Below are 23,537 nucleotides of genomic sequence, written 5' to 3'. Positions count from 1 at the left end.
ACAGGATAACTAGTCAATGCATGTGACGGGCTTTCGAACTCTCAAAAACGCTACACCAGTTATTATTCTCCTGCTCCCATATGCAGTGGCCACAAGGTGGCACATGGACACCACAACCCAGCACAAATACCTTAGCAGTACAGTACTTTTTTTAATGAAGAGCACATACCTAAAGGTTTTGGGGAGGAGAAAGGGTGTTTGTATGAAGGATATTATTCTTCCTCTGCCTGTCAAAATATTCCAACCCCCTGCTCACCATATAGACCAGGGCTGTCGAATCACTGAGGTGGCCTTACTAAGTTTTCCTCAGCGTCTCCAGTGCCAGGAAGTTGGAATGCATGAAACTGCTGGATGTATGCTTACTGAGCAGCTGCTGGGGGCTGAAAAGCAATGGTAATATCCTCTATCCCCATTGCAATAGTCTGGACCCTTTCCTGACATGTTCAGCCGTTTCTGAAGGCAGTGTGGGTAGCTGGATACAGGAGGCACCAAAGCAGTGTGGCCAAACTTTGGAGAGTGCTCTTAACTTGTATTTTTATCATCACCATCATCATACCAGCAGCCTTGTACCCACAGTTAATAAGGAAGTCTAAGAAATGAAAAAAATCATTGCTGTTTTGAAAGCAGCGGTCAAATTCGGTGCCGTTTTGACAAGTTCTTGAATTCTTGATTCATCATGGCGCCTCATTGTATCCAAGCATAGACATAAAGCCTGCTGGTTTGATCTCAGGAACCACCCTGCAAAATTTGGTAGCGACATCTTCAGAAAGGTCCAAATGCACTGCAAACAAACAGCTTTCTAAAACACGTGGAAGATTATTAATTTTTTTACCAGCAATATATATATATAAAGACAAGTACAGTGGTACCTCGTGTTAAGAACTTAATTCGTTCTGGAGGTCCGTTCTTAACCTGAGGTACCACTTTAGCTAATGGGGCCTCCTACTGCCACCGCGCCACCAGAGCACGATTTCTGTTCTCATCCTGAAGCAAAGTTCTTAACCCGAGGTACTATTTCTGGGTTAGAGGAGTCTGTAACCTGAAGCGTCTGTAACTCAAGGTACCACTGTAACATGTAAATGGAAACCAAACAGAACAACATAGAGGTCTACATGATGCCTTCTGTATAGATAATAATATTGTGATAAAAGAAGGTTGAAAAAAATCTGTCTTGGTGCTCAGTGGCCCCTTGAGTCCAACCATAACTTTTGAGTTATGGTTTGAGATCTTCTTTCTTGCCCATGCGAGTTTATCAGTTGAATAAATGGACACAAGATACCGTATTTTTCGCTCTATAGGACGCACCAGACTATAAGACGCACCTAGTTTTTGGAGGAGGAAAACAAGAAAAAAAATATTCTGAATCCCAGAAGCCAGAACAGCAAGAGGGATTGTTGCGCAGCGAAAGCAGCGATCCCTCTTTCTGTTCTGGCTTCTGGGATAGCTGCGCAGCCTGCATTCGCTCCATAAGATGCACACACATTTCTCCTTACTTTTTAGGAGGGAAAAAGTGAGTCTTATAGAGCAAAAAATACGGTAATAGGAAATATGTCTCTGCAACTGGGAGCCTTCTTAACAAAATTTCTACGCTTTTCAGACAGCGCTATGTAGTTCACACACAATTATATCAAGTAGGGGGTGAGACGGAAGTAGTCTTGCAGATCTGTGACTTCCTGTATAGTAAATTCATATTTGGAGCAGCACCCATTCTATAGCTGAGGGGCAGCCAACCTTTGTGGGCCAGTGGACACATTTGGAAATTTGAAAAAGTGATGAGGGCGCCAGTCACAAAATGGCAGCCATAGCGTCTTTGGCATAACAAAATGACAAGTACAGAGGCATGGCATAGCCCAATATGGCCATGACGTTTGAGAGAGCAGAGAAAGAGAAAGGGGCACAAAATGGTGCTGGCCTGCCCCCTCACACCAAGGGAAGAAAAGGCGCCTACATCAGTCCCTGCTGTGTTTGCTCACAGAGAGAAGTTCTTTGTGCGGTTCCTCTGTTCAGAAGTGGGGGGAAGGAGGGTGGGGGTCCAATCCTGACACTCAGTGAAATGTGGGCATGTTTAAAGGGTTCCGTTTCACGATGAAGCTGAGCCAACGTGAACAGGGACTGAGCAGGGGGAGCAAACAGTCGCTTCTGCATTGTCAATTTTTGATATTTACAGGAACCTTTCGCAGGCGCCATAGGAGTTCCTGGAGAGCACCCTGGCGCCCATGGGTGGCAGGTTGGCAAACCCTGGCAGCTAAAATTGAATTGGAACGACAAGAACAGCAACACCGAACTGGTTAGAAAACTGTAGGGTAGGCCTGAAAGCTGAAAAAGAAAGCAGGGCTATTTGTTTCTTAAGCGACTTCAATTGAGAGTTCAATGAGGTCACAGAAAGTTTATTTTTTACATCATTTTTTTTAAAACGTACTGCCCAGCTTGTTCTTGCCACAGTCCTGACCATTGCTATGTGCGTGGCACAGTGCCCAGCTAGCCAGGAGAGGGAGAGGCTGCCGGCCGAATCCGCCACAAAATCTAGACAGAGGTAGCCCCCCTGGCCTGCTACTACTGAACACTGTTTTTGGGAGCCCTGCCAAACAAATCAGTTATGCCACCACCCGCTTCCCTGCTTCCCGCCCTCCTAGGGTCAGGCCTCTCCATTGTGAAGCTTCAAGGAGCGGTTAGGAAAGAAATCAGAAGTGTGTGGGGGGGTGCAACTCTCTAGCTACGGCAACAACACAATTGAGCGCAAAGGATAGTTGAGAGATTATGAAACCATAGCAGCCTTGTCTGGCACAGCTGCCTGCCACATTCCTCTTGGGTTCTCACAGCAGTGGCTCACAGCTGCCGTTCCCCAGGAGCTGAAGGAAGCATTCTCGGCAAATTCCTCCCCACCAAGCAAAACCATTTCCCCTTCGGGGGTGGGGGATGAGGGAGAATAAAAGTCATGCAGAGGTTGGGGTTTTTGAGGTGTGTGTGGATTAACGTAAACCCTAGAATCTTTGTCCAGAGTTCCAAGCCTCAGTCTGTGGGACCATGTACCCACAAGACAAAAGAGCATCATAGAACATGTGCAGAGCGCTTTTTGTCATCAAGTTGTTGAGCCTTCTTTTGCAGTGCTAGCCTTAAGAGGGACACGTCATTGCATCAGAGGGAGTTATCTAGAAAGGTGAAGTGCCAGTTCTTTATCGGCACAGCCTTCACTAAGCGTTTCAGACTACAACTCCCATCATGCTGGTTGGGGCTCATGGGAGTTTTAGTCCCGAACATCCGGAGGGCACCAGGTTTTAGGCTGCTTTAGCAACTGGGTGGGTTAAATTTGCTCTTTCATATCCGCAATGGAGATCCCAAATAAAAAGTGGAAAAACAACTTTCATGTCAGCTTGTCACAGTTTTGCCAGATATTTTACAGCTGCTTGGGACAGCAAGCCAAGTCCAGCTCAATAGCCTGCTTCGAGGGTGGCTGAAAGCTCAGCTTCTTGTTTTCTTTCTGGGCTGAAGGGCGTTCTTTTGGCACTGGAACAGAAAAGGGAAAGTTGCTAGGTCAACAGGGATAAGGAGGAGCTGCCAGTCAAATGCTCCAAACGCAGGTGATCAGCTGTGTGAACAAGCAAACCCTTTCAACTGGTCAGCAGGCCTAAAACAAAGAGGCAGGTTTTGCAAGAAGAAACCAAATCACAAAGTACTAGTGGACAGACTCTCCTTTCAAAGGAAACTGCTCTGTATCTTGCCACTGGAACCTCCTGCCACTTGAGGAAGTATGAGATTGCAGTACAGTTAAGAGATACAAACCAGAGGTAGGGAACCTCAGGCCTGGGGGCCAGTCCTCTCTTTCTGGCCCTCAAAACTCTCCCCAGACCGCCCCTTCAGCCCTGTTTTGCACCTTAATTTTTTTGCCTGTCCTGAATGTGGACTTGAATGCTGATTAATGTCTTGTGCTTGCTAAATTGGATGGTAGAGAGGGGTGCTTGAGTGTCTGTAGAAATTTGTCTATGCACAAGTATAAAATCTGCATCCATTGCTCCGCCCATTTTAGCCTCTGGCCCCGCCTACCATGTGGCTCCCAGAAGATCACCCATAAAGGAATGTGGCCCTTGGGTTTCCCACCCCTCCCCCCAAAAAGCAAAGCTTTTCATAACCTCTCTTCTAAAAACAAAACAAAACTTGGGTTAAATCATGACTTCTAACAAATCCAGACTGGGCTTTAGCCTAGCGAGAAACTGGGAAGAAAATGCTCTGAGGTTCTGACTGGGCAATTTCTAAAAGTCCACCTCATATTCCCCCTTCCTTCCACTTGCCCTGAGAATGCCACAAGCAAGTGAAATTTAGCCAGCACGTCCAATTTCTCACACTTTTCCAGCAATGCAGCATTTTCTCAGCAAAGCAGCCCCACTTTCTCATCCCACCCCCCATCATATCCCCCCTCCCTGCCGCCTTGTGATTTTCCACTATACAAATGGCGGGAAGTGACTCATTTAGAGGCTCTGCACTGGCTCCCCTGCCAATCTCCTTTTCTGGTGGTGTGTGACAGCCATCTTGGCCTCGAGCCACTGGGCTGCTGGATTCTCCATTAAGCTAACGAGCGTTTCCTTTGATGTACTTGACAGAGAGAGGGGAAAACACAGAGGCTAAAGCAACATCCTCCGGCAGGATGACAACACCGCCCCCCGCCCCCCCGAATGTCAGGAGTGTGGGGTGAGGTGAGGAAAACGCTCACCGCACATGCTCAGTGGTACTCTCACCCTTCCTTTGGCTCAACAACAAAGCATCTGCTTTGCATGCAGAAGGTTCTGGGCTCAACCCCTGGCAACGTCCCTAGATAGGGCTGGAAAAAAGCTTCAGCTTGGAGAGCCACTGCCAGCCTGTGTAGACAGTACTGAATTAGATGGTCCCCAGCTGCATGGAGGAAGTGGTTTATATCAACCCCCTGGTGCCAGTGGAGCTGGGGCTGAATAAAAACCTGGGGGTCAAAAAGGACCTAGGGGTGGAAAATAGATTTATGGGGTATAGTGTGAATTTTTTAATTTGGAGCTATGATCCTCAAAAATAAAGAGCATGGGCGCCTACAGAGTGCACCTCCCTTGCCACTGCAAAACCTATGCATGATATCATAATTATTTTCACCTGTAAGCCTTCCTTTTTAAATATATTTTATGCTTCCCAATAATGGATCGAATGTTGATGACATATTCATATTTCATTTGCATTCCTAAGAATTTGAACTGGGGACAACAGGTTTGAGCAAACCTGGTGTATAGGCAGTACAGAGCAAGACGGAAGAACAGCGGTCGGACTCAGTGTAAGGCAGCTTACACCCCAAAAGCAGATTGTGAGATTCCAGGAAGTTCCAGGCACTTACCCAGGGTCTGTATTTACCTTTGGGCATTGAGGCACAGCGGAGACTGTGGTGTCTTTATGACATATGATTTCTTTAGACTTATGTACAACCTCAGCTTACGATGGATGGGCTCCCAGCATTACGCTCCAAGAGGGCTCCGTTTATCTCATTCCTGCAGCCTCTGATTCCAACTGTCAGCCCAACATTATGCTCTGACACCCCTCGCCAGCTTGCCGCATTTAACAAACTGCAACCTCTTTCCCCCCAGGTCATATCATCCCCATTGCAATCCTAAACTCAAAACTGATTTTTCTTTGCTAACTATCTCTCAGTGGAAGGAGGGGCGCCCCCTGCCTGCTGTTTGGCACAGCCTATACCTTCTTAATGGCTTCTCTCCTCTTTTAATGGTCTTCTCCCAGATGATTTCCTGATCACAGAAGAACTGGTCTGGCCTGTATTTCAGCACTTTGCTAAATCCAGCGTCTGGCAGCCCCATTCCAATACTCCAAGCACTGATTTAACTCCAACACTTACCAGACCCAGGAATTCAGGAGAGTCACCTGGCATAATACAACTCCTGTATTCCTAGGAACAAGGGACTTGTGACCCTTCAGTTATAGGTGTTGGACTACGACTCCTATCATCCCCACTGACCATTTGCCAGGCAGAAGAAATCCAGCAACATCTAGAGCAGGGTTTCCCAAACCAGCTGTTGTTTTTTTTTTTGGACTACAATTCCCATCATCTCTGACCACTTGTCCTGCTAGCCAGGGATGATGGGAGTTGTAGTCCTAAAACAGTTGGAGACCGGAGTTTGGGAAACCCTGATCTAGAGGCCCAGATGTCCTCTAACCATGAGCTAGAAGTATCAGATTATGCGAAAGGTTTTTCTTCACCTACCCAACACCTTGGGGCAGCGAAAGAGGAGTATGGGTACAGCACTCCCCGGCCCCAGGGCAGGAACAGTGACGTCATGTGCCAGGGCAGCAGGAGAAATGACAGACCTTGTCTTTGCTCCAGCAAGCGGATGAGGCAATAACAAGGCTTTCAAGTTCGCTTGTAAAATTTACATTCATTTTCTTTTGCCCACTTTTGCCTCTGGCCCTGCCTGCCACTGGAATGTGGCCCAGAAGGAAATATGGCCCTCGGTGTTAATTTCCAGGACCCACCCTATTCCTGTGACTGCAACTTTATTTTATCTGGTTTTAATACTTGAATTGCTATAACCTGCCCTGGGACCTGCTGGTGAAGAGAGGGTAATAAACGGAATTATAATAATTTATCCTAATGTGCACATACAGCAAGCCCGCAACTTACGTCTGCATTTAACTTGTGCACATTTAGCTTCACATGCTTGGCATATATATACCGTTAATGTTTTGACTTATATGCAGTTTTGGCTTTAGGGTCAATCCCTAGAATGTAACTCCCATGTAAGTTTCAGGCTTAATGTATGCAATTTTGCCTAACTGAATGTATTTTGCCTGTTGTTTTCATTGATCTGTGCATATGCTTAACTTAACACAGTAGATACATTTTTGTACACAGTACTTGGAGAACTGCATTGCAAAATTCAGAGAAGTGCAAATTTTGAAGCATAGCTGTGCTTTGGTTCGCTTATTGTTTTGGAACGTGTGAATTAATTAAGTTTGCTGCAAATAAATAAATAAATAAATAAATAAATAAATAAATAAATAAATGCATTTAGTAAAGGTAAAGGGACCACTGACAGTTAAGACTAGTCATGAACAACTTTGGGGTTGCGGCGCTCATCTTGCTTTACTGGCCGAGGGAGCCAATTTTTGTCTGCAGAGAGTTTTTCCGGGTCATGTGGCCAGCATGACTAAGCCGCTTCTGGCGAAACCAGAGCAGCACATGGAAACACCATTTACCTTCCCGCTGAAGCAGTACCTATTTATCTACTTGCACTTTGAGGTGCTTTCAAACTGCTAGGTTGGCAGAAGCAGGGACCGAGCAACGGGAACTCACCCTGTTGCGGGGATTTGAACCGCCGACCTTCTAATCGGCAAGTCCTAGGCTCAGTGGTTTAACCCACAGCGCCACCCGCGTCTCTAATGGCATTTATATCCCACCATTTTATCTGAGGAGCTTAAGGTGGTGTACATTGTTCTTTCCCTCCTCAAATAACCCTGAGAGGTAGGTTAGGCTGAGAGGGCACTGGCCCTAGGTCACCCCATAAGTTTCATGGCCCAGTGGAGATTTGAACCCATGTCTCCTGGGTCTGACACACTAACCACCACATCACAGTGGCTCTTTAAATGCAGACGGACTCGAATTTCTCCTTCACCTCCAGTCCCCAAGTCTAAAAATTACCTGACTGTGCCATTGGTTCAATGGCTGAAAGTTTGGCTGAGGACTAGGGCCCAGGATGCAACAGTCTCTTTGGAATGCATGGAAGACGACAGAAATAAGGGTGTACGCCCCACATTTAAACATAGGGAGCTTGGGTCTTGCTGCAAGTACAGAGGCCCAGCCCAGCTGACACACACACACATATACACAGACTAAGAGCAAATACCGACACACCCTTAGGGGGCAGACACACACACACACACACACACACACACACACACACAACGTGGAAGTAGCACAAGTGTCAGGCGGGCGTAAGCGTAATGCTCCACTTGGAATTGCTAGGAGCTGCTTTCACCCTCCTCGAAACAGTTCTTTCTTTTTCTCCCCTTCAGGGCTGGCCCTAAACAATTTGGCAAAGGACAAGGTGGTGCCCCCCCCATTCCATGTAGAGAAGGCATAAAGGTAAAAGGACCCCTGACCGTTAGGTCCAGTTGTGGCCGACTCTGGAGTTGCGGCGCTCATCTCACTTTATTGGCCGAGGGAGCCGGCGTACAGCTTCCAGGCCACGCGGCCAGCATGACTAAGCCGCTTCTGGCGAACCAGAGCAGCGCACGGAAACACCGTTTACCTTCCCGCCGGAGTGGTACCTATTAATCTACTTGCACTTTGACATGCTTTCGAACTGCTAGGTTGGCAGGAGCAGGGACCGAGCAATGGGAGCTCAGCCCGTCGCGGGGATTCGAACTGCCAACCTTCTGATCAGCAAGTCTTAGGCTCTGTGGTTTAACCCACAGCGCCACCTGCGTCCCAGAGAAGGCATAGTGGCAGCCAAATTTTTGGCCCGATAAGCACCTTGCATTTAAAGCAGTATCATGTCACTTTGTCATGGCTTCTCCGCAAAGAAGCCTGGGAACTGTGGTTTGTAAAGGCGCCAAGAGATGTTAGGAGACCCCCTATTCTCCGCACCAAGCTACAATTCCCAGAGTTCCCTGGGAAGAGAGACTGCAGTTTGCATTCAACCAAGTTATACTCAAAAGTAGACTTATATTGTGTGAACTCCCACAAAAAAAGGCATTTTCAACCTGATCCTCGGGGACCAGGGGTGCCAACTTGAATAAAATATGGGGGAGGAGGGACAGGTAAGCCCCACCCTCGAAGCACACCATTTGAATAGCAATGCCCATCAACTTTGGGGGCCCCCTGCCGCCCTCAAATATTTTATTGGGCAGGTGGCAAATAGACCTGAGTTTAGGAGTTGGCTCCTGTTTCTGGGACAAAAGCTGTTGACTTGTTACCGGAACTTAATGTTACCTGTGTTTAACGAGGGCTGAGCGTGCTCCGTGGAGGCAACAAAATGCTGGCTGGCTTTTGGGTGGGGAGAATGGAAAATTAGGAAGGAGTCGGCGTGGGCTGTTATGGAGAAAAGCATGGCTGACTCAGACAGTAAACAGGAAGGCTACACCTCGCAACGCTGCAACAGGTCCCGCTTCTAACTTTAGAGAGGCACCCTAGGCGTCGCTTTCTCAACGATAAGGCTAATAAATGGCAGATAAGCTTCCCTGGGAAGAAACAGGATTCCCATGTAGCTGTAGGAAAGCTCTGTGTGCCCTTGCAGTGTACACTCCCTGGATGAGTGGCAAAACAGTCCCAGTTTGGGCTTCACAAGAACCAGAGGTGTGCACCTCAGAACATTACCCAGAACCCTCTTTGTGGGGCAGGCAAGTTTCCAGGATAAAGACACACTTGGGTGGAAAAGGTTTGCCCTGTGGGCAAAAAGTTTGGCATGAAACAAGCTGCGGTTTCTCCTTGGACTTTTGGCAGAGAGGGGAGCCCGCTTGACAACAAAAGATCTCTGTTGCCAAGGAAACAGCGGCTGGAGTTATGCTAACAGAAATTAACCTCTGGTTCCTGGTTGAGGAGGACAGAGTTTCTTGGAACAGCCCAGAAGCTGGAATCCTTCCCTGACTGCTGCTTGGGTCCACTCGGGCAGAATTTCTCAAGATCCGCTGGGGGTGGGGGCAGGAGTGGTGAGGTGCCGACTATGAATACTTCTTTTCTACACAGCCTAGTTTAAAAATCCAGGATCTCCCCTGCAGCTTTTCATGTTCTGCTCCCGTTTTATAACAATGGGGAACAGGACAAAAGGCCCTAGAGATGGACTAAAGCAGCTGTGGGGAGCCTGTGGCCCCACAAGCCTAATCAGTCCTGTCAGGCCTCCCCATTTTGACCCCTGAGACTGCTTTGGTCAAGCAGCCACCTGCTCACCTGTGTACAAGATCTTAGGTGTGGGGCATATGGAGACATGGCTGGGCTACAAACGGGTTTTCAGGCACTGCCAAGTGGCCCATCAGCAGAACCTGGAAATGGACAGCTGCAAAGGTCCATGTATGGCTCTTTTGCAAGACTTAGAACATCATGGGATCATCGGGGTTTGCAGAGAAGTGTGTGCGGCGCTTCAAAGCCCCGACAAACAGCTGTCGGGCTGCAGCGCAGGTAGAGAGGCTTTGTGGCAGCTGGGTCTTCCTGATCCAGTTGTGCTTGCTAAAAAGCTCTACCCCCTCAAGAAACAAAACAAAACGCCCCGCCCTTTCCACCCATCCCAACCCAGATAAGAAATACACAGGGGTTATAAACAAAGGACTGAGCAATGTTTATTCCTTATCAGTGATCTTGAGGCAGAGTACATTCCACAGTTAAGAATGCCACACAGTTTTAAGAGTTCAGACTCAGCCCCTGTGCCTTTTTGCCCTGGAGAAGAGGCAAATTTGGAATGGCAAGACAGCTCTGACCAGCCCCCCCCCCCCACCCGAAGTAAAAAAAAAAAAAAAAGGAACAAAGCCTGGCAGGCAAGCAGGAGCACCCAAATGGGTAGGAATTAGCAGCAGAGAATGAGGTTTTCCACTGCAAGACAAAAATCAGAGGATTTCCAGGGTGGGAAGAGACTGGCTGAAAAGTTAAAAATCCCCCCTTTGCCCCCTTAAAAGCACCCCAAATGAAACAGCTACCCAGGAATGTAGTTGTAGAGAATCTGAACCCAGCACCAGGAATGGTCACCTTGTGATCTCTGGAGGTTGTGCCAGCCAAAGAGACCCTCCTACCCTGTGGGTGTGAGTGTTATTTGCCAGGTAGACACCACAGGAAGAGGTTAGCTGCCCTGCTCCCCTCACACGCGCGCCAAGAAAAGAAAAGACATTGCAGTGCAGAGTGCTGAGATTCTAGATATTATCCAGGACTGCTTTGCTGGCAAGTTGCTGAGTTAAGACTGCCAAAAACAGTGTCCAAAAAAGAAACGGGCATTTATTTACTTTTTGTTTTGGTCCAGATAAGTGTAAAAGGAAAGCGGGGTTTAAGGGGCCAGATTCTGGAATGTGAATAGTGAGTTTAATAAAAATAATAATAATAAAATGTTGCAGTAGGAGAGGCATTTGGCCACTAGAAAAACCACATTGGCATTATGACGGGTGGTGGGGAGAAAAAGGAGACACACACCTTTTTTTTTTTTTTGGTCCCTGTATTCTTCAGATGAGTGGTTGGTTGGCCACAGCATTATATTTAGGGGGGGCAAGAGGGGAGGTGTTGTATGGAGGACACCCCCCCCGGAGGGGGGTTGAAGAGCTCTTGAGAAATGAGATCAAGAGTAGGCAGGGAGAAGGAAAGAAAGTGTACTCACTCCAGTCGTGTGTGCTTAAGAGGAAAAATATGGGTAAAAAAAGGGGGGCAGTAAAAAAGAGAGGAGGTTACAGACCAGGGCTGGCACAGGGGGAAGTGGGCACCAGAAGGCCCCTCTCCTCCTGGTCTGCCTTTAAGGCTTCTCGTGGTAGCACAATTTGGAGAGAGACAGAGAGAGAGAGAGATATTCTTGGGGATATGAGGTGTCGGGAAGCAAGGAGCCATCGCTTGGTGGGGCAGCCCGGCTCAAAGGATCTGGCGTGGCATGCCGTAGCCCGTCATGCCCGCTTGCGAGGCTCCCCGGTTGGTGCCCATCTGCAGACCGATGACGCTCTGCCCTTCCTTGAGCTTGTCCTCTGGGAAGGCACGGCGGTTCTCCTGGGACTTCCTGTCGGGGGGGGAGGGGGAAGGCAGGAAGTGAGGGGTAGAAAGAAACAAGCACACACATCATTGCAGAGGACATAGCCTAGGAGGTTTGTTTTTTTAAAAGGATATTCTAAAAGATTATAACTCGGTCCATTCGTATTGCTTGTCTTTGTTCAGCTTAGAAAAGGGTTTCCCAAATTTGGGTCTCCAGCCGCTTTGGGACTACAACTCCCATCATTCCTAGTTAGCAGGACAAGTGTTCATGGATGATGGGAATTGTAGTCCAGAAACAGCAGGAGACCCAAGTTTGGGAAACCGGGGCTTAGAGGATCTAGATAGCTAAAGCACCATCCAATCACATATGAAGCTGCTTTACGCTGAATCAGACCATTAGTCTCTCTGGAGTTGGATATGGGAGTCTCTCTCAGGTCTCCCTCCCTGCAGATCCAGAGGACTGAACCCCAGTGGGCTTTCTTCCAGCAACAATTTTTTGAACACCAGATTTTTTTTAAAAAAAGCAACTGTTTTCTCCAGACCTTTCCGCTCAAGAAACTTAACACAGTTTTATGACCATTTGGAAAGTCCATTCCGACTTTTGTTTTTACGCTGCTTTTACCCTGTATTGTTTATTTGTAATTTTTCTGTAAGCCAAGCTTACAGAAACTGAAAAGGTGACATTACAGTAATATCTACATTCCTCTCCTCACTAGGTCCTCAAGGAAGACAAAAGGCTGTATCATAGGACCTAATTTTCTTGTAAAATAGTGGTTTTGCCTGAGACTTTCATTATGGAGCAATTTCATTCTTGGCTACCAGGTGTTTTATGGTTATTCAATAGCATATGAAAATTGATAATAGTTAAAACACACCCCTGTAATCCCCCGCCGTCCAAATTCGGTTGTGATCCAGCATTGCAGCGTGTGCCTGGGGAGGGGGGAAATCTGACCTGTCAGACCGCCCCCCCCCCGATGTTTCTGGTCTGTACCTCCCAGCATCCCCTACCACTGGCCATGCTGGCTGAGTTCAACAATATCCAGAGCAGGGATGGCCAATGTGGTCTCTCTGAATGTTGGGGACTACAAATCCCATCATACCCAATCGTTCGCTACAGAGCCTGGGAGCTAGGAGTTAAATCTGGAAGGCATAGGGCCAGATATGCTGTGGTCTAGGACCACAAGGTCATCACCTGTGCAGCAGCAGACTCCAAGCCACCAGCTGAAGTGCAATGGATAAATGACATTATGCAGCCGTGTATTGGGAAGTTTTAAAAATTTTTTAATGTGCAGCAGCAGCCTCTCATCTCCTGCCATTATCACTCAACCTTCCTCTTCTCATAGTAGCTAAATGGGAATAATACTGGCTTACCCAACAAGGTTGTCCCAGTGATGACTGAATACAGTGGTACCTTGGTTGTCGAATGGCTTGGATCCTGAACAAACTGGCTCCCAAACGCCACAAACCTGGAAGTATGTGTTCTGGTTTGTGAACGTTTTTCGGAAGCCGAACATCCGACGCGGCTTCTGATTGAGTGCAGGAAGCTCCTGCAGCCAATCGGAAGTCACGCCTTGCTTTTCGGGAGTCAAATGGACTCCTGGAACGGATTAACTTCAACAACCAAGGTACCACTGTAATGTTACAGAGTGCTTTTTGGAAGCATTATAATGCAACCAGTGGCGTAGCGCGGGTTGTCAGCACCCGGGGCAAGGCAAGTAATTTGCGCCCCCTAACCCTGGATTTGCGCCCCCTAACCCTATCCCTAACCCTAACCCCCAGATGTTGCGCCCGGTGCGGCCGGCCCCCCCTGCACCCCCCACGCTACGCCACTGAATGCAACTACTTCTGGGATTGTTACAGAACAACCCTACGGTGAACAGTGATTTTCTTCCCTTATTCCATGCCTTACAAATTTGAACCCAATATGGAGTTAGTACACACATACACACACACACACACACACACACACACACACACACACACCCCCTCTTGCCACAGCACTTACTTAGGAAACCAGTTGGGGTCCCCAACGAAGAGGCCGTCTCCTTTAGAGACCGCCAAGCCTCCCAGGTTCATCAAGGTTCTCTGCACGCTGGCCATGTGTTTAGCTGTGGGTTGGAAGAATTCAGAAGTTGATCAAATATATGCACCATGTCCAACCTTAACACCATTCTCAAGATCAAGCAGGAGCACTGTGCTCTTTTACAGTCTGGCAGAGACCCTAAAGTGCTGAAGCCAAGGACTGCAAAAGGCCACTCCCTTTTACAAGTTAGGCAAGGCGATCTTGCATCGTTTCCCCATAATTTTTTTCCTGTTTCGGCTCACCATCACCAGGAAGCAGCAACAGTTACACGAAAAGCTGCTTTGCAAGAAGGGTGAAACCACCAAGTCCAGCGCAGTCTGCTCAGCACAGACTGGCAGCAGCTCTCTAGGGCAGGGGGAGTTTTTCCACACTACTTTCTACCCAAGGCCCTTTTGATTGGAGATGGCTGGGAATTAATCCTGGGTAAAGAAAGAGTCTGGGACGGGGGTGGCGCTGTGGGTTAAACCACAGAGCCTAGGACTTGCCGATCAGAAGGTCGGCGGTTCAAATCCCTGTGACGGGATGAGCTCCCGTTGCTTGGTTCCTGCTCCTGCCAACTTAGCAGTCTGAAAGCACGTCAAAGTGCAAGTAGATAAATAGGTACCGCTCTGGCGGGAAGGTAAACGGCGTTTCTGTGCGCTGCTCTGGTTCGCCAGAAGCGGCTTAGTCATGCTGGCCACATGACCCGGAAGCTGCATGCCGGCTCCCTCGGCCAATAAAGCAAGATGAGCACTGCAACCCCAGAGTCGGTCACAACTGGACCTAATGGTCAGGGGTCCCTTTACCTTTACCTAAAGCAAGAGGCAGTGTAATGTAGTGGCTAGAGTTTTGGACTAGGCAGACCTGGGTTCAAATCCCCACTTAGCAAAGAAGTTCACTGGGAGACCTCTTAGTCTCACAGCCTACCTCACAGGGTTGTTGTGAGGATAAAATGGGGGGGGGGGACAATCTACACAACCTTGAGCTCCTTGGAGGAAAGGTGAGATAGAAATGTTGCTAAGTAAAAGCACTCTACCAAACGCCAAACAGGCCATTAAGAATCCACTCTCATCCCGCAATGCAGGTTAGGCAAAAATGGAAGCTCTGATCTTAACTTCTCCAAACGGCCAGGAGCTTATTTTATAAAGTGGACCGATTTGGCAGAGATCTGCGTTGTTTTTAAAAGTTGTGCCAAAAGAGACACTTCCTTGGCCTTGCTCCTGTTTTTCTGCCCTCGACCCTTTAGAAATGAAGAATTCAATGATCCAGATACCAGCTCAAATCAGAAATGTCATTTCCAAGCAGAATGCCAGCCCCCCAAGTCAAAGTGGTGAGGCGACTTCATGCCTGCCCTTTACTTGCTGAAAAAAGCAATCTAGGTTTCTTTTCCTTTCCATCCCTAATTGCCAAGAGGGAATGGGGAGACTTTCCTGGAGACTGCAGCTGTGGGAGGGAGCATTAACACTGCAGAGCCCTGATGCGCTCTTCTGGAAGACTGCCGCCCCATAGCAGGCAGGCTTTGAGGGACAGCCTTCAACCCTAACTGCAGTCAGGGAGGAGTTGGGCAAGGCTAGGCTTGGGGAGGCTGGGAGCCAGGTGAGGTGGTCTATGGGCTCCCCACACCTGCCTTAGATCACACGTGGTTTCCCCTCAGAGATGCTCCCTCTGCCCTCCCTCCTTCTCCCTGCCCTCCGCCGCAAATACTTTGTACCTTCCCAGAGGTCCACTGTCTGGAATATGTCTGTGGCCTGTATGCCATACTGCTCGGCTGCACGCAGGAACTGAGAAATCTGCTCCATCTGCTTGAAAGCCATACTAGAACTCTGGATCTTCGCCACCAGCTTCTGTCCCTTGGGGCAAAGGCTGTTGATGAGGTGGCATAACACCTAATCAGGGGCCAGGAAGAAAATGGAGTCTGTTATTATTATTAATAATAATAATAATAATAATAATAATAATATAATATTTATACCATATCCATCTGGCTGGGTTTTCCCAGCCACTCTGGGCAGTTCCCAACAGAATATTAGAAACACGACAAAACATCAAACATTAAAAACTTCCCTAAACAGGGCTGCCCTTCAGACGTTTTCTAAAAGTCAGGTCGTAGTTTATTTCCTTGACATCTGATGGGAGGGCGTTCCACAGGCCAGGCGCCACCACTGAGAAGGCCCTCTGCCCAATTCCCTGTAACCTCACTTCTCGCAGTGAGGGAACCACCAGGCCCTCGCCGCTGGACCTCAGTGTCCGGGCTGAACGATGGGGGTGGAGTTGCTCCTTCAGGTATACTGGACCGCGGCTGTTTAGGGCTTCAAAGGTCTAACACTCTGAGTCAGTGTTAGAAACTCGGATAAATAAGCTAGGCACCAAATGGTTCCTTAAACCAGGGTTACTGCTGACAAAACGAAATGTTCAGCTGTCATTTTGGGGCCAGGAAGCTCGGAAGTTGTATTTTTCAATACAACCTTTCAGTTCCTGAAATTCATTCTGATTGTGTGCAGATAAAATATATCAGGCAGAATTCTAAAGGGCATGTTGCGAGTGTCGTGAAAGCAGTCAAGATCCAAGGATCCCCAGGCAGGCACCTCCAGATGGTGGAGCCGTCAGACGCCATCCTGGCACCGCTTGGCCGCAAGTGGCCAATAGCTAGATGCAAAATGTGCCTGGCGAATTTCGAACGCTGCTCTGAGCGGCAGCACTAGGCTCCAGTTAGTAGATCTTGTACGAAATGGAATAGCTCAGGCAAACCTGAAGCTTGCCTGCTCTAGCCCATGGGAGCTCACACCAATGAATACCTGCACCCTCTCCTTAAAGGCACTGCATGACTTAGATTGCCTTTTTGTAACGACAGAGGGACCCCAAACCTTCTAGGCTGAACGAAGCCACACCAAACTCCTTACCGTTCCATCTTTCAACCACTCTTGGAAGTTCTTCTTGCCTGGCTGGGGCTGCCCGACTTCCGGCCCACACTGGGCAACGATCCACTGGATTAAAATCTGCTCCAGTTCGTCGTCATACTGCTTGTCGATCTTGTTCTGAACCTCCCTGCTGAGTCCGTAAGCGGGGCCTCTGTTTGCCATGGCGGCTGTGTGGGGGTTTTGTGTACCTCGGAAGGCTAGATAGAGCAAAGACACACAGACCTAAAGAAAGAGAATCATAGAATCATAGATCTGTAGTGTTGGAAGGGAACATGAGGGAGGAGCATCAGCCTGGCTCTCCAGGAAACCTCAGGAGCACATACTGAATTTGAACTCCCAAAAATACCATGGGTACCATGTTGCTGCCTCCTTTTTTTGTTGAAATTTTAACGTTACAGAGAAATGCATATGCTGAAGGTTCTTAGAATAGCTCGGTTTGTTTGAAGTGCTTTTTTTGGCAGACAGCTAAGTTCTACTTAAGAGTAGACCCACTGAAATTAATGAGCCCAGGTCGGTCACGCTGATTAATTCCAGTGGGCTAAATCTGAGCAAGATTAACATCAGGGTACAACTTATAGTACTCATTTTTCTCTAGACTTTAAGAGGTTTTTAGAAAAAAAAAATATAAAGACAAAAGCGAAAGCTTGAAATAAAAATTGTTTCTTTAAAAAGAAAAAAAATCAAAACTATTTTATTAAACGTCAAGGCAATATAATCCTATCATAACCAGAAAAATAGAGACTTTTCTGAAATAATATAAATGCAACAGACAAAAAGTCAGGGGAGAATCTTTCTCTTATGAAACTGGCACTAACCCTCTAATGTCTCAGCCAAGGACCTGCTTTCAGTTGGAGAAGACCGTGATCTCATATCTGTATCTGAGCTGCAGCCCCATGCAATAAATTGGAGTGGGGTGTGTGTTTTTGTGTGTGTGTGTGTGTGTGCGTGTGTGCTGCTTTTCACTTCCAGAACGCTTGCATGTAAATGCCTGCCTGGACACACTCTGTGGTGTACGGCTTGTGCCAATTACCCATTATAGGTGTTTTTTAGAAACTGCCCTTCCCAGGAACATGCTGCACCAGCGGAGGAGCAAGTAGGATGGGCTGCTGCAGAACAAGCAGAGCAGGCGGTAGTGAGCATTTAGCAAACTACACGGGAATTCTCAGGCCGTGTTCCTTGGCCCAGAGATGGTTAGATGGAGACAAAAGAGTGGTGGCCCTTCCCAAACGCATCCTAGCGCAGCTCCTGTTCCAGCAGTTTTTTTTTAACACTGACACAAGCCAGCTAAGTCTTCAACCAACCCCAGTTGACTCTTATCATTCTGGTAAGGCAAATCAGGTAGGTTGGTTTAAAACACACACACACACACACGCACACACACACACACACACACACGAGAAGAATGTGGCTTTACAAGAACCTTAAGCATCCCTAGACAAGGGTTTGCAGGAATGGAATAGAAGACTGCAACAGCCCTGGCACCCACAAGTCGTTGGGTTGCTAGAAAAGCCGGAAAAAGTTTTAAGTATGCCAGACCATGAAAACAACCCACAAAACATAATGATATAAAGTGGAGCTTGCTGGATCAGACATGTGGCCCATCGAGTCCAGCATTCTGTTCTTGCAGTGGCCCACCAGATGCCCGGGGTGGAAAACCCAAAAGCAGGACCTCTGAGTACAAGAGCCCGTTCTCCCCTCTTGCGGTTTCCAGCAAGGAGCACTCAGAAGAATTGTGACTGTGCAGGCAGAGCGCAGAGCCATCATGCTCAAAACAGGAAGCTCAGCAAGCAAACTGGCACCGGCAGGAAGGAAGGAGGCGGCGGATGACCCAAGTAACTGCAGAATGGAGAAGCGTTTCCATAGGAAGGGCAAAGGAACCTGCCTTATAACCCCTGAGCCTATTGAGCTCAGAAATGAGATTTGCAGCAGCCTCCCAGGATTTCAGACAAAGGACGTCCTTAGCCCTACCTGTGGACGCCAAAGATGGAACCTTATGCATGCAAAGCAGGCACTCTATGACTGAGCTACGGCTCTTCCCTTAAAAAATAAATATTCCAGTCCTCGTGGCTTTAAATAAAGGCCTGCTTTAAATAGGAACACGGAGTCTGCTTTAAAACCAAGCAGTGTTAGGCTCCTTGGACAAAGGTTGCGGTTGCCAAAGCGGAATGTCTAGTTGCCCTTTTTTCAGCCAGGCGGCTCTAAACTCTTCTTTTTCAAATGATGGGTTTCTCAGTTAAACATCTGGCTAGTTCAGCCACGAGCCTAGGTTAAGAATTTTGAGAACTTAAAGAATGAAAGTCTCTTGATCCAGGACCAGTCCACATATAAATTGGCCTAATCCGACCTCTTTTTCTTAATGGCGACTGCTCCTGCTCAGGCTGCACAGCCGAAGCATTTTGGTTCCTGAAATTCATTCTGATTGTGCAGATAGAAGTATAACTGGTAGAATTCTATAGGATGTGTTGTTAGTGTGTGTAAACAGTCCAGATCCAAGGATCCTCAGGCATGCACCTCCAGCTGGTGGAGATGTAAGGCATCACCCTGGCACCTTCACTTGGTCGATAGCCTGGTGCAAAATGCACCTGGCGAATTTTGAACACTGATGCCAAGCCAGATCATTGGTCCATCTAGTTCAGTATTGTCCACACTGATTGGCAGCAGCTCTCCAGGATTTCAGACATGAGTCTCTCCCAGCTGAACCTGGGACTTTTGGTATGCATGGCAAATACTCTATGGTCCACCATTGCGGATTAGCAATGCCAGCTACTGCATACCTCAATAAATCCCTGGAGAGCACACACAGGCCCTTTATAAACCATTACAGCACCCAGCCCAAAGGCTATATTGTTTTGCAAGAGGAGGGGGAGAATGGCAGTTGTATGGGGGCGGAGGCGATTAAATCCCTTCTCCTGGGGCTTTGGAGAGTTCCCTTTCAAGGGATGCTGTTTTACAAGTAGGTGGGGAATCTGCTTGCTCAGAGGCCAGGCACACCCCAGTTTGCCTTTGCCTGCAGGGCAGGATCTGTGCCAAGATGCAAAGCAAGGGCAAGGCCTGAGTGGTTAGATCAGGCTTGTAAACAGACAACTCGCCTGGGGTGATCAGAAGTTGCTTTCAAGTGATCAGAGAGAACGTGTTACCAAACCCCAACCTGCAACTCCCCCTGCCTCCTATTGTGTCACAAATTCCCATGTCTTACCGTTGTTTTTTTATATGCACTATCCAAACTAGGAACAAGGGAAACGGTCTGAGAGAAAGTCAAGCTATTGATCCATCTTCTTCCCCATATTCAAGTGATCTGAAGTGCTGCCACACAGAAGATGAGAGCAAACTTGTTTTCTGCTGCTCCAGAGGGGAGGACCCAAACCAACGAATCAGGTTACAAGAAAGGGGATTCCAATTACAGTCATACCTCGGGTTGAAGTAGCTTCGGGATAAGCATTTTCGGGTTGCGCTCCACGGCGACCCAGAAGTAACAGAGCGCGTTACTTCTGGGTTTCGCCGCTCGCGCATGTGCTCAAAATGACGTCAAGCGCATGCGCGGAAGCGGCAAATCGCAACCCGCATCTGCGTTCGCTTCAGGATGCGAACGGGGCTCCGGAACGGATCCCGTTCGCATCCAGAGGTACCACTGTACGGTAAATATCAGCAAGAACTTTCTGACAGTAAGAGCTGCTTGACTGTGGAATGGACTCCCTTGAGAGGCGGCGGACTCTCGTTCATTCTGCAGCCAGCTATCCCAACAATTATTTTTTTAAAATAAGAGAGCGTGTGCAGGCCTTTTTGAGTATACGGTAACTGAGCCTGCAAGTTTTGATTCAGGAAAGAGCAAGAACACTTTGAAAAGAACACTGGGCCAGAAGCTTCATTTTGCAAGAAAACCCAAGATCGACTGGGGAGGTGGTAGTCAGAACAGAAGCCTCCTTCCAGGAACAGCGCCCTGAAAATGGGAACGGCTGTTCTGCCAAGGAGCCAGTTTTACACTCCAGCAGATTCTCACAGGCCTCCCTGCCTCAAATCCCCCAGCAATTCTCAAAAGCTTACAGAACCACCCACCGTAGCCCATTGTCCGACCCTCTCCAGACAACACTGCCAGCCATTGTCTCTTGCTCTCTCCAGACCCTCCGTGCCCCCCACCCGCCACAGTCTGGGAAACTGGGGTGGGGGAGGAGAGAAACGCACCCCCCAGCTGCTCCGCAGGAGGCCTGAAATTTGGAGCCAGCCACAAGCTGGCCAAGGAGGAGTGCCTGGGGCCTTCTCAAACCACACTGGGCTGACAGTACATCTTAGGGGCTGCCAAGTTTTTAAACACGTGGAACCTCAGGCCTCTGAGCATGTGCAGTGTGCCTCCCCCCAAACCCTCATTTTTAAAAAAGGAGTGGCAAGGTCACTCTCAGTGCTGGTTCTTTTTTTATTAAAAAAAATTATCCCTCAAAATAAGAGCATATACAGTGGCACCTCGGTTTTCGAACGTAATCTGTTCCAGAAGACTGTTTGACTTCCGAAATGTTCGAAAACTGAGGTGCAAAGGGCGGTCTGCAAATTTAATTGAGAAAATTGAGAAACACTCAGCGGAAGCCGTCCGACTTCTGAGGAGCATTCAAAAACAGAAGGATTTACTTCTGGGTTTTTGGCGCTTGAAAACCAAAAGGTTCAACTTCTGAAACATTCAAAAACTGAGGTACTGCTGTATATGGTTCATCCCACACTATCACCCCGTTGCATTTCATCCTCGCAACAGCCCTGTGAGCGAGGAACCAAGCTCCAACCCGCAACTCAAACCACTTTGCTACTGTGGTTCTGAGGTAAGCAGAATTGTGGAGTTGGACGGGGTCATTTAGCCCAACCCTCTACAATGCACAAATGTTTTTGTATTGGAGGCACTCTTAACACCGTTAGGCCATCTTGCTCGGCACTGTCTGCCTCAGGCCCAAGGGCGGGACATGACCCCCAGAGCTTCTTTATCTGACCCTGCTCCCAAAGCCAGGCCTCTCATAGAATTGTCGGGTTGGAAGGGGGCACCAAGGGTCATCTAGTCCAACCCCCATGTAATGCAGCTTTTGAGTCTTTGGAACTGTGATAGGGCCTCTTGCTTGCCGGGTTGGAGAATCGAGAAGCATGTGTTCCGTATGTGCAGAATCCTCTTGATTTCTGTGGGGTGGGATCCATGGGCGTGTTCACATCACTGCCTTAAGAGTGCTGTGAAGCTGCTGTTTTCTTAGTGTGTTTCACAGGGCTTCTGCCCCCACAAAGCCCAAGCTGTTCAGATCAGCATAGCTTCAGGAGTGTCAGATTTGCTTCTGCTCGTGTCCACACCAGCAAGCGCTGGGGCGCCTTTACCCCTATATGCAGAGGTGTCCACACCTGAGCTAGAGCTGAACTAGAAACGGCTTAAGGACTCGAACTGGAGGGAAGATGGTTTGAAAAACATCTTAAACAGTAGCATTTTACACAGGGTACACACGCATTTCAGATAACGGTTGTGTGAAGGCGGGATTAAAACCTCAGCACTAGGAATGCAGTAAATGGGGAGTGGATAGGAGCCTGAGTCTACAGTCCTAGTCTACTCTGCAAAGAGGTAAGACTCTCATGGAACACAAGGCTAGTGAAGCCAGGTGAAACTAATGGCTATGGGCTACTGCAACAAAATACGGTTCCCCCAAACCCATTTCACAGAAAGCCTGAAGTGGTGGGAGTTAGAGACAGTGGAGAGTTTTAAATAGAGGTCGGGTGGCTGTCTGTCAGGGATTCTTTAGTTGCGACTCCTGCACTGCAGGGGGTTGGACTAGAGGACCTTTGGGGGTGCCCTTCCAACACTGCAGTTCCACGACGAGAAAAACACAGAGCAGGCTGCAATTCTATGCGTACTTACGTAGGAGGAAGCCTCAACACACTCAGCCAGACTTGCTTCCAGAAGCACAATAATATTAAGGAAGTTTTAAGCAAATTTGCCTCGAGCCCCCAAACTCCACCAGGAGGCAGCGTTCAGGGACCCATCAATTCAGGAAAAAAAAGGGGAGGGGAGTTATGAAACAGGATTAAAACGAAAGGTCACAGATTCCTCCTCTTCACACACTCAAGACTGAAGCCAGGCTTTCCATACTGATGTGAATCTCTCTCCCTGGCACCTTCTAATGCCCCCCAAAGTCTTCTAGGAAATAAAACAACTCTCCCCCACCTCACTCCCCCACTTTTGAACACTTGTTGGGGAAGTCTGAGACCTGAACTGATTTCTATTTTTAAAAACAGTTATATAAACAGGAGGGTTGTTTTTTGTAAAAAAAAGGAAAACAGGGAGAGGTTGAGTAGTATTACAATGAAAGTTATGTGCAACATCTTAAATCACTGGATTCTTTCATTTTCTCAGAGGCAAAAGCAAAGGGCAAAGAAACGTATATAATTTGCCTTTGCACGACAGGCCAGATTCTGTATACATTCACACAGCCCTTTCTATCCTTTCTTCCCACAAGGAAGAGGCATTATCAGCTTGCAAAGACATATTTCAGCCAGGCGAAAACACTCAAAAGAGGTGCAAAGCAGGGTTTGTGAGGTGTGAAGTTTGTGAGGAGTCCTGAGGGCCACCTTTGGCCCCCAGGCTGAGGCTTCCCCATTCCTGGAATTAAGACTCGGCTAGAATTTACCCATAATCCATCAGGGTTTTGCACCATGGATAGATGCACTGAGAGTTAGGTATGATGTGAAGGATCAAAGTGGGACAGGTACAACACCCTTGCAAGGTAGGCCGGTATTCTTGTCATCCCATATTAGATGTGTGTGTAGGTGGACTGCACTTAAAGATTCAGGGAAAGAGAATAAACTTCTCCGTTTATTCTTCGAGCCCTTTCACTAGTGCTACAAGCAGGCACACTGGGGCCTCATCAACAACCCC

The 23,537-nt window shown here is 48.0% G+C and overlaps 1 protein-coding gene across 1 annotated transcript in view; it reads right to left on the bottom strand.

Moving 5' to 3' along the window:
- Positions 1-10,268: 10,268 nt before the first annotated feature.
- TAGLN2 (transgelin 2) overlaps positions 10,269-23,537 on the bottom strand; it is a 28,277-nt gene continuing 15,008 nt past the window's right edge. Inside the window, exons 2-5 of the mRNA XM_081843034.1 lie at positions 16,634-16,873; positions 15,445-15,619; positions 13,677-13,779; positions 10,269-11,699 (exon numbers count right to left, since the gene is read on the bottom strand). Coding sequence (XP_081699160.1) covers positions 11,558-11,699; positions 13,677-13,779; positions 15,445-15,619; positions 16,634-16,813 — 600 coding nt within the window. The 5' untranslated portion in view covers positions 16,814-16,873 and the 3' untranslated portion in view covers positions 10,269-11,557. The remainder of the gene's footprint in view (positions 11,700-13,676; positions 13,780-15,444; positions 15,620-16,633; positions 16,874-23,537) is intronic.

The sequence above is a fragment of the Podarcis erhardii genome (genome assembly GCF_964252035.2).
Source record: "Podarcis erhardii genome assembly, chromosome: 15".
Taxonomy (NCBI): Eukaryota; Metazoa; Chordata; class Lepidosauria; order Squamata; family Lacertidae; genus Podarcis; species Podarcis erhardii.
Note: the sequence above shows the minus strand (reverse complement) of the source record. Positions and strands in the feature narration are given on the sequence as shown.